This window comes from Martes martes (assembly GCF_963455335.1).
Source record: "Martes martes genome assembly, chromosome: 14".
NCBI classification, from domain to species: Eukaryota; Metazoa; Chordata; class Mammalia; order Carnivora; family Mustelidae; genus Martes; species Martes martes.
Window position 1 is genome coordinate 61,789,513 of NC_137902.1, and position 16,145 is coordinate 61,805,657.

The following is a 16,145-nucleotide window of genomic DNA, read 5'->3' on the forward strand; positions in this document are numbered from 1 at the left end:
CAAATACATTTGTTTCTGCCTAAAACTATACTTTTTCTGGTGTTTAGTTATCTTCATTAATAAAATAAGTAGCATGTTTCTCTATCCCAAATAACTTTTATTAATATATATTTGAATAGTTAGATCAAGAATCAGAAGCATATTTTAACCTTACTAAATTGTTACTAGTCCCCATTACTGAGTTCCTTGTAAATAATACAAACAAAGGGCATTTCCTACTACTTTACAATATTTTAGAAAGTCTTTATTTCTGTGGTAACTTTCTAAGAAACCTATTGGAGAAGGTAAATGGAAGGAATTAAAAATACAAAAACTAGAAACCAGAAGTAATTTTTAGTAGTGTGAAAATAAGAAACAAATACTGATTTTTTTTTTTAAGATTTTATTTATTTATTTCACAGACAGAGATCACAAGTAGGCAGAGAGGCAGGCAGAGAGAGGAGGAAGCAGGCTCCCTGCTGAGCAGAGAGCCCAATGCGGGGCTCAATCCCAGGACCCTGAGATCATACCTGAGCTGAAGGCAGAGGCTTAACCCACTGAGCCACCCAGGCGCCCCACAAATACTGATTTTTTAATGTAAAATATCAAAGAAATATGTTTTACCTGTGGCCAGCTCTTTGAAAAGTTATGTAACTGGGGGTGCCTGGTGGCTCCATCAGTTGAGTGACCAACTCTTGATTTTGGCTCAGGTCATGATCTCAGGGTGCTGGTATTGAGCATGCTCAGCGGAGAGTCCGCTTGAGGATTGTCTCCACTCCCCCCCTCGCACATGCACTCTCTCTCTCAAATAAATCTTTTAAAAATGTTTTTTAAAAAAAGAAAGTTATTTAACTGGAATAGCAAATCTGTAAAGAAGAATATCAGTGATGGCTTTGTGTTTTAACTGCCTATTACATCATCTTCTGAAGCTCAATTAATGCAAGACCACATGGCTATAGCCAAGAACACAGTATAGTCCCTGTTACATACTGTGGAAGGAAAGTCCCTAGTTCTTTTCCCCAGGCAGAAAAAGTAGCACTTGATATTCTTCAAATATGATGTAATATTTAGAAATCCTCCTAATGCAGAGAAAGGAGGTGGAAATGTTCATCCTTCTTAATTCACCCTCAGCACTGATTTTTATCATATTCCAGTAATTTATAGTGTCTTAATTGTCCTCCAGTGGTTTTTTTCTATAAAAACAGTATACTTAATATAATCTCTAATTATGCCTCAAAAGATCAAAACCAAAATTTGAGCCTTTTTCTAAATAAATTATGTTGGAGATATTACAAATACTTGTTAGCATAACTTAAATGCTAACAAGCATGTGTAATCTGTAGACCTTTGCATTTAACTTGGATTTTTCTTGCTTAGATTTTTTAGTTGCTGTCCCTCTCCTTTAAACTCTCTAGTTACATCCTCATATCTTCAGATATGTAAACCACTCTTAGGTATCCCTTTCTTCTTAACCTATAGAAAACCTTTCTTCATTGATTTACTCTCAGAATTTGAGTTCCTAAAGGCTTTTTCCTTTTTGTTTGGTCAAGCTGCTCCTCCCTCTCTCTCTCTCTCTCTCACGTTTTTCAAATGTCTGGAAATTACTCTTCTGTCAGGCCACCTTTTACTGAAAAACTGAACTGCTGATAGTTTTCTTCCTCATGAGCCATTCAGCAGTTCTTAGTTTGTTCAGTGGTGCTATTGAAAAAACAGAGAACTAAACTGAGTGTTTTCATTTGTGTATCATTATTTACATAATTGTCTAAAAGGACTTTGCTATGTTATATTCTAAATCTCATAAATTTCATACCACATTTAAAATTTATTTTTTACAGATTTTATTCATTTATTTTAAAGAGAGAACGAGTGGGGGAAGGGATAGAGGGAGAAGGAAAAGAGAGAATCCGGAGCAGACTCTGCAGTGAGCAGAGCCCTATGTGGCTAGGGCAGGACCCTGAGATGACAGCCTGAGCCAAAATCAAGAGTCGGACGCTTAACTGACTCAGCCACCCAGGTGATCCCACCCCCGCTTTAAAAATTTTCAGTATTTGGGCAGAGATGACCAGGTTTGGGGCTCCCCACCTCATTGGTTATCACCAAATTATTTATATAGATCTGTAGATGGGTAAATCTTATGGAAAAACTAGTCAGTTTTTCTCCCATAGTGCTATTTTATAGAGCAATATTTTGTTAGCTATCTCATAATAGGTTTTATGGACAAATGGGGAAAATTTCATGGTGTAAACTCTCTTATTAATAATGGACAGTGAACATTGGCAGTATTAAAAACGTTGAGAAAACTTCTGATAAAATTAGACATTTATAACTAACTAGTTCATGATTCTTCATAACTTACCTGGCTTCTGTAATGCTTATTAATATACAAAGAAATGATGATTCTAAAATGTAGAATATAGTTTGAGGAATGTTAATATAGTTGAGTGCTTTCATTTTTAACACAAAAGATTCTTTAGAGGCTAATAAATAGTGTTTTATTAGTGTTAGCCCATCACCATTCTCACATGATATCATGCAGATCACTCTTAGAGTACCTAAAAAGGTGATACCACACTGGTGTGATAATATTAGTATTATTATTGATATCAAGGTAAAAAGAACTAAATTTGTTTTTAATCACTTGATTTTACAGTAGCAAGTTGTGTAATTTTAATTTTCTTTATAAATATCAGTGAAAATCGTATATTATGAGAGAATACAAGCTTTCCTAGTTAATGGTCATTATTTTTATTTTATAGTTCTAGGAAAATAAGTAAGGGATTATCTAAGGACGCTTCAAAAATTTTGTGATAATTATTGATGAATTTTAGCTCGAAAAATGCCCATCATACTAATCTGAAATATTTTTTCAAACTGGTACATTAGTAGATTTTTATATAGCTAATATTTTTACTGTTTCCACATTACTTTTCCCAATTAACTGTATAACATTTGCAGATAAAGGTTGTGGCTGAGAGGCCTTAAAGTGGCAGGGCTGAAATTACAATTTAGATAAAAATAATAATTCTTAGCTTTAATGTGCTATTATTTTGTATATGTAGGTGTCCAAGTGACCAGAATCCTTTAGCCAGTTTCAAGCAGTCAAACTACGTAGGAGAAAAGAGACATTCTCCATATAGATGATAATTGTGTTCGAATAGTTTATTTTTTATTTTTAAGATTTTATTTTTATTTGAGAGAGAGAGCATTAATGGGGTGGGGACGAGGCAGAGGGAGAGGGAGAAGCAGACTCCCTATTGAGCATGTAGGGGCCAGATGTAGGGCTTGACATGGGGCTCTATCCCAGGACCCCAAGATCCCGACCTGAGCCGAAGTCAGATGCTTAACCGATTGAACCACCCAGGCGCCCTGTGTTTGAAGGGCTTAAAGGTTAGGTTAATTTTAATGGGCCACATAACAGAAACTGAATTGCATGACTGCTGCTTATACTTCCTTCATCTTTGCTAGTGGTTCCTCTGACAGTCTTAACAGCTTTTCTTTCAGTGTCTGCTTTATGCATATATAAAACAGAGAATTTGTGTGTGTTGAGCTCTGTTGTAGAAGACAATGTATTAAAAGAGATATGTGACAGTCTTTTAATTATCTAGAAACCAGTTCTTCGAAATCACTTGTTTCGTATCTTGGGCTAAAAAAAGTATTTACCAAATGTTCACTACGAAAATAATTATTTTTAAGGATTATTTTACTGAGCCTTTTTCTCATATCATTTCACTCTTATGGTAATTACTACAATATCCATAGCTGTTAATCCTTGATATATATCTCTTATTTCTGAATTCCTAGTGTTAATAATAATGTTAATAATAATGTTAGCCTCTCAGTTGCAGTCAGAAGTGTTTGCTGAGTGAAATCTTCCTTCTATTTTTTTCTACATAATTATGAACGCAGTGATTAATTAGTAAGTGAAGCAACTGTATTCGTGTTGTATCTAAGACCCTTTTTTCTTTACTTTCTTCCCTTTTTTTGTTTTTTTTTTTCCCAAATTAGTCCTTTATTCATACTCGTTATGTGTTTTACACAGTACTGGGTTGTCACAATATTTGCTGAGTGCTTTAGTTTGTTAGGCACCATGCCAGATACCAGAGATGCAAAAAAGAACCCTAATCTTTACCTTCAGGGATCTTGTATCTTTAGTTAGTAAGAAGGAAATAAGCAGGCTGAAGTACCCAATAGAAGTGAATGAAGTGGGAGTCAATATAAAGTAACATAAAATTAAAAAACCAAGTAAGTATATACAGTGTTTTTGGTAGGTTTGCAGATTGATGGAAAGAAACTATGCCTCCAAACCTCACCCCACATACATACGAATACACCATAAGGCTAGAATACTCATTCAGTTAGCCAGGATGCAAAATCTTACCTGTATTGGTATAGAGAATCCAGCATGGGCACTGAGCATCCCTGCATGTTCTTGCTAGATATACCAAACGTGGGAAACCCTGACCACTCTTTACCTGGGCCATTTCTCAGAGTTGTGTTGCAGTGAACAATAATGAAAGAGGAAGTAATAACTTCTCCAAATAGTAGGCTTGCTTCTATTTATTATAAAACAGGGACCTCCTCCTCCCCTTTCCCGGCCAAGATCGGTGTTCTTCTCCTGTGACACAATTCTCTGTGTGCACAGGTATTCATGTTTGGGCTCTTGGCATCCTTTCTGTGGGTCTTAGGAGGCATGAGGGGTCAACACAAGCAGCACACTTTCACTTTGCTGTAAGTTATAAGTAGCTTTTGCTGTAAGTAATAAAGTCCTAGGAGACTCATGTCTTTTGCTAGAATCCACGAAACAATAACAGACTAGTTTATTTTAGTGTCTGTCTATCTGTTGACATTCAAACACTTCACTGTTTTGATGATATGAAGGTAAGTTGGCTATATAGCAAAGAAAAAGAATTTCATTTCCTTTGTACTCAGGGTCCTGGTAGATTCGTAAAACTGTCAGTGACACTGTCCATGCAAGATAAGCCATGAGTTTACAAAGTTCACTTCATGATGAAAACTTCAATTCTGTTATCAGGGGTTTTGCATCTGGAATATTTTACATTGAGTTAATGCCCTTTAGGTAGGGAAATGTTTAAAACGTTGGCTCTTTAGGTTCTTGACTGAAATATCTTGTTGGTAAGACTGTATTATTGTCCGTGAGGAGAAAACAAAGATAGCACTCAGATTTTCCTGGGCATTGTCTCGGCTTCAGTTTTCTGTAGTTTTCAAAAGCCCATTTACACCACAACTTAGTGATTACATACTATTAGAAGATTTTAAGTGGTAGAGAAATTGGTATAGTTAGAAACTTTGCATAACATCAGGTAGACCTCAGCTCAACCCCTTAGGATCCATTTTTTTTTTTTTAAAGATTTTATTTATTTATTTATTTGACAGACAGAGATCACAAGTAGGCAGAGAGGCAGGCAGAGAGAGAATGAAGCAGGCTCCCTGTGGAGGAGAGAGCCCAATGCGGGGCTCGATCCCAGGACCCCGGGACCATGACCCGAGCCAAAGGCGGAGGCCTCAACCCACTGAGCCACCCAGGTGCCCCAGGATCCATTTTTAGAAGGCAGCAGTTTTGTTGGCTCCTTTCTTGACTTGGACTCCTGCTCTGACTTGGCAGAGATAACAGTATATTCTTCTTTCCTAATTCTAACAGGTAAGTACATCTAACTAGCTTCCTAATGAGCAGGAGCAGAAAGACTTCAGAACCAAACATAATACCAGTTTGTGTCCATGTTTGAAAGTAAGTGATTTCAAGAGTCAGGAGATATTTAATATTTATTAAATATTTTGCATGTATGCAGCACTGTACTGGATGCTGTAACAGCTTCACCTTCAGTGATTTTTCGGCCATAATATAAAAATATTCTCATTATATTGGAGGAATATAGGGCAGAATCTGATTATATACTAAATAAATTGTATGAAAAATAAATGCTTGTAGGAGTTCAAAGGTAAGTTTCTGTGAAAGGGGGTTTATAAACATTCTGGAAGAATTTGCGTGAGGGCAGAAGAACAAACCAGACTTAAATGAGGGGAAAGTGAAACACTTGAGATGTCAGGGAGCAGAAGATGGGTGGAAGAAGAAAACAAGAATGCCTCCAGCAAAACTTAGAATGTAGTAGGGAAGACAGCTCTATCAAGCGATCATCTTAGGTATTGAGTGAAAAAGGATGAAAGTGGGAGAAGAAGGGGGTTGAATGGGTGTAAGCGAGTCAGTTTTGGTTTTCCAAATATTAACATCCTTGTTTCTATTTTAGAGGAAAAGCTTTCAGGCTTTCACCACTCGGTATGCTGTTACGGGTTTTTCAGTATTACCATCATTGTTTTGAAGTAGCTTCCTTTTATTCCTAGTTGGAGGATTTTTAGCCTGCAACATGTTGAGCATGTCAGATGCTTTTCCTATGTCAAGCAAGATGATCATGTAGGATTTTTTCCCCTCTATTCTGTTAATTTGGTATATTGCACTGATTGACTGTTAAATGTTGAACCATTCTTGAATTGCCACCTGTCTTTGTAAGGAAAGTATTATTGGAACCAAGCCAAACCCATATGTTTACATGTTATCTGTGGCTGCTTTTGTACTATAAAATCAGAGGTAAACAAGTATGACAGAGACTACACGGTTTGCAAAGCCTAAAATATTTAATATTTCCCTACCTCTGCTTCTAGAATCATCAGCATCCACATAGTCTTTAGTATGTCTGTAGTAGGTATCAACCACTCTGTACTGACTAATATTGTGTAATTTGCTTTTCTTAATGTATGGTCTGTCTTCTTGACATACAAGTAGGGAGTTCTGATGTGGTTAATGAAAAAGTTAAATAATGATTTTATGAGAAATGTTAATTCAGATAATGTATTTTGTTAATGTCTTTTCTAATTCAGCTCCGTGCCTTTATTTTAAAGTAACTTACTTGAGGGTGGTGGGGGGGTGGGGTGCCTCCTGGGTGGCACAGTTGGTTAAGCAACCAACTCTTGGTTTTGGTTCAAGTCACTATCTCATTGTTATGAGATCAAGCCCTGCATGGGGCTCTGTGCTCAGCTCAGAATCTCCTTGAGACCTCTCTCTCCCTCTGCACTTCCCCCCACAGCTCTCTCTCTTTCTAAAATAAATAAATCTTTAAAAAAATATGTGTATGTGTCACATTCTGAATTGCTTATGGAGTTTTATGTTTTCTTTTCTATAGGTGTATGTGGAATTTGATGATCTTGAATGGGATAAAAGAGAGTGGGTTAAAGTATATGAAGATTTTTCAACTTTCTTGGTGGAATACCACTTAATCTGGGCCAGAAGGATCGACCCTAGCCAGACTCAGGGATCAAAGAGCAAACAAATTCAGTGGCCTGCATTGGTAAGATCTATTCCTGTTTTATTAAACATTCTCAGTTGTTTGTTTTAAAAGAACAAGAACTGGATGTAAGTTCAGATTTATCTTGGTGATCATAAATTATTCCTAAAGAGGTTCTGAAGTATCTGACAGAAATATCAAAACTATGGCTTTTATTTTGTTAAACAATTTTATGTTTATTTTGTGTCCTTTTTGTTAGTACTCCTTTAGAATATCTAGCCTAGAAATAGTTTAATCTATCCAGTTAGAAGAAACATATAAATAAATTTGATTAAAGGTTACTAACATAGTTGACTAGTTTGTGTGTAATGTGGAAGTTTTGCAAGCTTGAGACTTTGTAGGTAGACAGTAAGAGGGTACTTTTTATAAGCATCAATAGCATGTAATTTTCCTTGGCTTAATAAAATTAATAAAAGTTGACTGAATTCGTTGTGGATGATAGTAGATATTTAATGTGAAATTGTATGTTCATGTAATAGATAAAATTACTTCATATCAGAAAATGTTCTATTTAAGAAATACAGATTTCACAAAATTCTCAGCTAGTTTGAAGAGTTTTGTTCAAGAAATATACTAAGGAAGTCTGGGGGGCTCAATCAGAAGAACATGCAACTTTGAATCTTTGAGTTGTGAGTTGAAGCCCCACATTAGGTGGGGAGATTACTTTAAAAAAAAAAAAAGAAAAAAAAAAAAGAAGGCACACTTAAAAAAAAAAAAAGAGAAACATACTAACCGAATAAGATAGTTCTATTAGGAAGAAAGCCATATCTGTTTAACCACTGGGCTGTATATGTTTGAATGAAATAATGTTCTTACACTGATATCTGAAAAATATTTTTAAAGCCATTAAAACATTATTGCAGGTATTTGGTATAAATACCATGAGAATAGGTACTCTCAGATATTTTTTAACATAAATTAACTATTTACAAGAATAGTTTTTCTTGTTAATAATTGTATTGTTTGTACATTTTCTCTTTTAATGAGTTAGACCTTTAAAAATCTGAGGAGAGTGAGGCACCTGTGTGGCTCAGTGGGTTAAAGCCTCTGCCTTTGGCTCAGGTCATGATCCCAGGGTCCTGGGATCGAGCCCCGCATCGGGCTCTCTGCTCCGTGGAGAACCTGCTTTCTCGTCTCTCTCTGCCTGCCTCTCTGCCTACTTGTGATCTCTGTCTGTCAAATAAATAAATAAAATCTTTAAAAAATAAAATAAAATAAAAATAAAAATAAAAATCTGAGGAGATAAGTGGTTAAAAAGAAAATGCAGGGAGGGAAAAAGAATGAAATGAACTAATAATATTTTTTAAAGAAAATATATATAATATCAAAAGATGGAAGATGCTATCTATGAGCTATAGTTTTGGTAAGATACTTTGAATGGTTTAGCAAAATAAGATAATTTTATCCATAATAGTTTTTTTAAAAAGATTTTATTTATTTATTTGATAGAGAGAGAGATCACAAGTAGGCAGAGAGAGAGGGGGAGGCAGGCTCCCCACTGAACAGGGAGCCCAATGCGGGGCTCGATCCCCGGACCCTGAGATCATGACCCAAGCTGAAGACAGAGGCTCAACCCACTAGATTTTAAGAAATATTTGTTGGATGAATATATTGAATTGCTAATATGGAGATTTTAAAGCCATGACTAACATGTTTTTTTAATTTTATAAACTTTAACTCAAAAATTGTCTTGGGGTGCCTGGGCGGAGTGGGTTAAAGCCTCTGCCTTCGGCTCATGTCATGATCTCAGGGTCCTGGGATCGAGCCCCGCATCAGGTTTTCTGCTCAGCAGGGAGCCTGCTTCCCCCTGCCCCCGGCCCCCACCGCCTGCCTCTCAGTCTACTTGTGATCTATGTCTGTCAAATAAACAAATAAAATCTTTAAAAAAAAATTGGCTAAAACTTGACATTCATGTGAATCTTGTATGAAAAGCCTCAAAACGAGGAAGCAATAACAACAATACCAGAAAGTATACCTCAGTATCAGTTAAAGAATAAATAGAACTTTAGAAAATCTTTGCCCTGTCTTAGAGATAATTACTAAAATCAAGGTGAATTCCTGTATGTTCATAAATTACTGATTTTGGAGAAAATTTTAATTAGCAAATATTGTTTAATAATTTTTATCATTATTTTAGAAATTTATTTCTGTTGAAAATCTTTTTAACCTCACAAAATATTTAATTATGTAATCTCTTTAAAATCAGCTCTTTTTCTTTCTTTGTTTTTTAAGATTTTAATTTATTTATTTGACAGAGAGAGAGATCAGTCAGAGAGAGAGAGGGAAGTAGGCTCCGTGCTAAGCAGGGAGCCTGATGTGGGGCTTGATCCTAGGACCCTGAGATCATGACCTGAGCCGAAGGCAGAGGCTTAACCCACTGAGCCACCCAGGTGCCCCTCAGCTTTTTTTTTCTTACACAAAAAAGGTACACATTAAAAAGTTGGAAAATGCTAAGTGGTATAAAATAAAAAATCATAAATCATTCTATTTTCATCACCAAGCATGACATATTTTGACATATTTTCTTATAAAGTATTACGCTGCTTTTTTTCCCACCAAAGAATTAAGGAATTTTAAAAATATGGTAAAATATGCCTAACATAAAATTTTCCACCTTAATTATTTTTAAGTATAAAGTTCAGTGGCATTGAGTATATTCACATTGTTGTACAATCATCCATCTACAAAACTTACTCCATCTTGCAGAACTGAAACTCTATAAGCATTGAACAGCAACTCTCCATTCCTCCTTCTTCCCAATTCCCAGCAACTACCATTTTATTTTCTGTGTCTAGGATTTTGACTACCCTAACAATCACAATAGAGGTGGAATCATCCAGTATCTGTCTTTTCACGACTAGCTTATTTCACTTAGCATAATGTCTGTGAGGTTTATTTTTATGTTGTAGCCTGTATGAGAATTTCTTTCCTTTATAAGGCTGAATAATATTTCATTATGTATGTACCACATTATATTTATTCACTTGTCTGTTGGAGGACCTGTATGTTGCTTCTACCTCTTGGCTCTTGCGAATTATGCTGCTATGCACATGGGTGTACATCTATCTCATTGAGAACATGTTTTCAATTCTTTTGAGAATTGAAGAAGTGAAGTTGTTGGATCGTGGGGTAATAGTATTTTTAAAACTTTGGAGTAACTGCCATACTGTTTTCCCACAGCAGCTGTACTATTTTACATTCTTGGCAATACTTGGTTTTAGGTTTTGATAATAGCCATTCTAATGGGCGTGAGGTGTGGTTTTGATTTATGTTTCTCTAACGATTAGGGATATTGTGCATCGTTTCTTGTGCTTATATGCTATTTGTTTATCTTCCTTGGAGAAATGTCTGTTCACATTGTGCCCATTTTTTTTAAAGCTATTATTTATTTATTTGACAGACAGAGATCACAAGTAGGCAGAGAGGCAGGCAGAGAGAGAGAGGGTGGGGAAGCAGGCTCCCTGCTGAGCAGAGAGCCCGATCCCAGGACCTTGAGATCATGACCTGAGCCGAAGGCAGAGGCTTTAACCCACTGAGCCACCCAGGTGCCCCCACATTGTGCCCATTTTTGAATCAGGTTGTTTTTATTTGTTTAGTTCTATGAGTTCTGTATATATTCTGGATATTAATCCCTTATTAGATGGATTCTGTGAACATTTTCTTATATTCTGTGGTTGCCATTTTACTCTGTTGACAGTGTCTTTTGATGCTCAAAAATTTTTATATTCATTAAGTCCAGTTTACTTATTTTTTTGGTTATCCATGCCTTTGGGGTCATATCTAAGAAATAATTGCCAAATCCAATATCATAAAGCTTTTATTGTATGTTTTCTTCTAGGAGTTTTCTTATTTTAGGCTTTATATGTAGGCCTTTGTTCTATTTTGAGCTAATTTTTGCTTATGGTATTAGATCTGAGTGTTCAATTTCTTTCATTTGCTTGTTGATATTTAGTTTTCCTATTACCATTTGTTGAATAGACTTCCCTTTTTCTTTTCAATGGTCTTGGCACCTAGTGCAAAAATTAACCATATATGCAAGTGTTTATTTCTGGGTTCTCTTTTCCATCAGTCTGTGTCTGTGTTTATGCCTGTACCACACTGTTTTGATTACCGTAGCTTTGTAGTGAAATTTTTTAAAGATTTGCTTATTTATTTTAGAGATGGAGAGAGAGAGTGTATGAGAATGCCCCTCTGGGGGAGGGGCAGAAGGAGAGGGGGAGAGAGAATCGCAAGCCAACTCCTCGCTTAGTGCAGAGCCCCTTGCAGGCCTCAGTATCATGGCCTGAGCTGAAATCATATGTGGGACACTCAACTATGACAGAGCCACCAGGGACCCTGTGTAGCTTTGTAGTAAGTTTTGAAATGCGGAAATGTGAGTATTGCAAGTTTGTTCTTTTTCAAGACTGTTTTGGCCATTCAGTGTCCCTTGGAATTCCATATGAGTTTCAAGATGGGTACTTCTACTTCAGCCTGAAACTTTGGGATTTTGTTAGAGCTTGCATTGAATCTGTAGATTACTTTGGGTAGTATTGGCATCTTAACAATTGTAAGCCTTTTAGTTCATGACTGCAAGATGTCTTTCCATTTATATATGTTTTCTTTAAATTTTTTTAGCAGTGTTGTGTAGTTTTCATTGTACAAGTCTATCACCTTCTTGGTCAGTTTTTAAGTAATTTACTCTTTTTTATGCTATTTTAAATGGAATGAATTTAATAATTTCATTTGCAGATTTTTCATAATTAGAGTATGGAAACACAAATGATTTTTATGTGTTGATTTTATATCCTTCTGCTTAACTAACATCGTACTCAATTGTGAAAGAATGGAAGCTTTTTCTCTAAGATTGAGAATAAGACCAAGAGGGCACTTTTCTGGTCACCATAGCGTTGGATGTTCTAGCCAGAGCAGGTAGACAAGAGAAAGAAAAAAAAGGCATCTAAATTGGAAAGGAAGAAGTAAAATTATTTCTGTTTGCAAATGATATGATCTTATATATAGAAAACCCTAAAGATTTTATGTGCCTTCCCATATATTAAAACTAATAAATAAACAGCAGGATATAAAATCTCTGCTTTCTAATCATAGTTTTAGCTAAGACTGCATTAAAATTGTAGATCCTGCTTGTTTTACAATGTGTTCATTCCTCCGTACAAGTATTAAGTTTTCAGTGGCTCCATAATATTTTATCCTATAATGATCCATTGCCCTAATATTTGGTATTGTTCCTAATTTTTTTTGTGATTATAAATAACTGATAAATATTATTCTGATAAAAATATAAGTATTTGCATCTCTGATTATTTTAAAAATTTAGATTCATAGTAGTAGAATTAATGGTCAGAGGTTATGAACTTGAAAAAAATACATAAAAGTCTCCTGATATTCTCCACAAATACTTACTGCCATTGTCCCCATTCAGTGTGTGAGTGCTTTCATCTCACCTAATCCTAATCCTCCACCTTACCCCCACCCCCACAAACATTGGTTACTTATTTTCAGACTGTCTTGTTTTAAAAGCCAAACATTTACAATTTGAATACAGAAGTGATTTAATTTTTATATCTGCTAATTTGGTATTTTAAAATACTATTTTATTGTTTTAATTTGCATGTCTTTAATGGGATGAATATTCATATTAGCAACTTGTATTTTTGTGATTTTCTTTTTTCAATTATTATTAGGATTTTGTGTTTTTCTAATATTTGTTATAAGCTTTCTTTATATTATAAAAGATGCTTTTTGTATTTGTCTCACGGTTTGTTCAGCTAATTTTATGATAGCAAGACTTTTTGAATTGTATGTTTATATTTAAAGGACATCTATATATTGAGATATCTTCCTTAATCCAGACAGTCAGGATGAGTTTTCCTTTCTTTCTTCCTGTTTCCTTTTTCCTTTGTATCAGGAGGTTGTAAAAATTAATGGAACAAATAATTGAAATGAAAATGCTTGATATACTCTAGAAAATAACCATTAAGTTTCATAAGACTTCTACCAACATTCATTTATGTTTAGTCCACATACCTGAGATTGTATCATTTCCCTACTGTTCATTAAAATGAAGCTAATTTGATGATAACTACAAGCAGTAGTTATGAAATTCAGAGTTTTAAAATTCATATAACAGAATACTTTATCTACAAATCTGAGAAATTTTAGGGTTACATATGAGATGAAAATAGAATTAAACACTGGGGGGGAACTAAACAGCAGAAACTGATATTCTTGTCTTTAATTCTCTACAAATTTAATGTTTCTAATTCTGTGTACATGATGCTTGCCTTCATGTTCTTTTGTACTTAAACATATGTTTGTATTATCCTCTTTCTAGTTGTTTGACCCCTCGTGTGGTACCTATTAAATATTGCACATTGGTTATATTGTCTGCTTACTCTAAGAAATCAGTCGAAACTGGCAGTCTATCTGCTGGTTCTTGAAATCATGACGTAACAAAAGAATCCTGTAGTCTTCATTAATCTTTTCTAAGGTTTATTTTAAAAATTTAAAAATTAAAACTTGAACAAAATATGGGATAATATAATACCCAGTTTTCTGAAATTGTCTCTTCATCTTTTTTCCCCGCAGTGTATCAATAGCAAAACATACATTGGAGCACCAGCTATATAACATGCTGAAGTCGTGTCTTTTTTTTTTTTTTTTTTTTTGGTTCTGTATGATCAGGGTACCACCTGAGGCTATTCTGATGATGAAAGCCAAGGTGTCTTACATTTTTATGTAAGTTTCTTAATATATTGTTAAATTTCATTTTTTAAGTAAAGTAAATACTCATTAAGTCACATTTATCAGCACCAGGGAAAGAAAGTGTTGGCATTCATAATTGAAATCAACGAGTAACCTACCTAACTGGATTAGGGCCCTGGCTCCATCTCCTTTAGGAAAACTTTCTGTGGGGAGTGGGGCTTTGACCCTAACCCAGCTGGGCTGTAACACTGCTGTATTTTCCAAGGGGCAGAGTTTTCTACTACTTTTCTGCTGGCTCAGCCTTCCAGATAACCCCAACTAGAATTAATTTCACCATCCCTTTTTCCTGTTGAACTTTGTTTGTATCTCTGTTTTAACAACTATCACATCTGCTTTGTATTATACCTATTTGTTTGCATGTCTGTCTTTCCCTACTAGATTGTAAGTTCCCTGAGAACAGGAGTCATGTCTTAGTCATCTTTGAATCATTCTTAGAAGTCTAGCACAGTGCTTTATCCATCTTAGACAGTGAATAAATGCTTATTTATGATGTGATATGATGAATTTATTCTACCCCAGTTACTGAAAAAGAATTTTATTGGGAAATACAGCAAGTTTCCTGGGTGTTACTTTGTACTAAAGTCAAATGACAGGAAGGCATAATCAGCCAGCTGTGCTAAAAATATGTAAGTTATCGGGGCGCCTGGGTGGCTCAGTGGGTTAAGGCCTCTGCCTTCAGCTCAGGTCATGATCTCGGGGTCCTGGGATCGAGCCCCGCATTGGGCTCTCTGCTCGGTGGGGAGCCTGCTTCCTTCTCTCTCTCTGTCTGCCTCTCTGCCTACTTGTGATCTCTATCTGTCAAATAAATAAATAAAATCTTTTAAAAAAAATGTAAGTTACCAATTTTAAACATAGTAGTAGTCAAAGACAAATAATTAAAATGCTTATAATAGATGCCCTCATTCTAATCGAATACAAATGTGAGATCTTAAATTGTCATGGAAGGGAGGAGGAGATGTAGAATTACCCAAAATGGGTTATTTTCAAGATGCAGAAGGAAAGAACTTACAATTTTATTGTCAACTAAGTATTCTAATCTGTAATAATTTATCTGATTTTCTGTAGTGAGTTTTAGGAAACTCAGACTTCTCCTTCTTCCCAGTGCAACTTTTCAACTTCATTAGATAGATCATTCTGGTTTGATCAGGAATTGTGATTAGATCATAAACATGTAAATGTTTATCAATATATTGCCTTTAGATTATTTGCCTAGTGAAAGGACTTTTTAGTTGTTCTCTGTTCTGAAAGAAACCCTTTCAAATTAGAATAGACTTCACTGTTTTTTGCGACAAAATACCTTTATATCTGGCTGTAACATCGCCAAACTTGGTTTTTAGATTACAACCTCAACCAAATTTTACTGAAATGTGAACCTGTGCCACATTCCAGCTATGAACTTTGAAACAAATGGTTTTTACATATTGATAATTGAGTTTCCAGAGTTAGAATTAATAGTTTTACAGTTCTTTGTTCTTTGGTAAATAATGAAGCAGTAGGAAAGATACTATACCTTTAGCATTATTATTTCTCTGCAAAGTAAAACACTTTATGAGATCAAATTATATGTAGTAAGGTATCAAACTTTTTAAATGATAAAAGCTGGGGCGCCTGGGTGGCTCAGTGGGTTAAGCCTCTGTCTTCGGCTCAGGTCATGATCCCAGGGTCCTGGGATCGAGCCCGCATCGGGCTCTCTGCTCAGCAGGGAGCCTGCTTCCCCCTCTCTCTCTGCCTGCCTCTCTGCCTGCTTGTGATCTCTGTCTGTCAAATAAATAAATAAATAATCTTTAAAAAAAATGATAAAAGCTAATACTGACAGACTGCAATGAAGGAGCACGTCTTTCCTTTCCTTGTGGATCATAAATATTATTTTGGGGAAAGTATTATGTTGTAAGGACCATAAGGAAATTAATCCTCTTTGATTCATTAATTCTTCTCTTAGGAAATGATTGTTACAAAGCAATTTTTAAAAAGTGAAAATTAAATTCAGTTCAGCTAATGTTTATCCGACGCCTTATGTGAGCAAGTCAGTGTGCTAGGCCTGCAAATACA

The 16,145-nt window shown here is 35.3% G+C and overlaps 1 protein-coding gene across 4 annotated transcripts in view; it reads left to right on the plus strand.

The window, feature by feature from the left end:
• The window catches only part of JMJD1C (jumonji domain containing 1C), a 339,678-nt gene that overhangs the window by 134,474 nt on the left and 189,059 nt on the right, over positions 1–16,145 (plus strand). For all 4 annotated transcript variants that reach the window (XM_080822676.1, XM_080822673.1, XM_080822678.1 and 1 more), the window contains one exon: positions 7,173–7,337. Coding sequence is in view for 3 of the 4 variants with exons in the window: in XM_080822673.1 (XP_080678799.1) it covers positions 7,173–7,337 (165 nt within the window). In the remaining variant the exon portion in view is untranslated. The remainder of the gene's footprint in view (positions 1–7,172; positions 7,338–16,145) is intronic.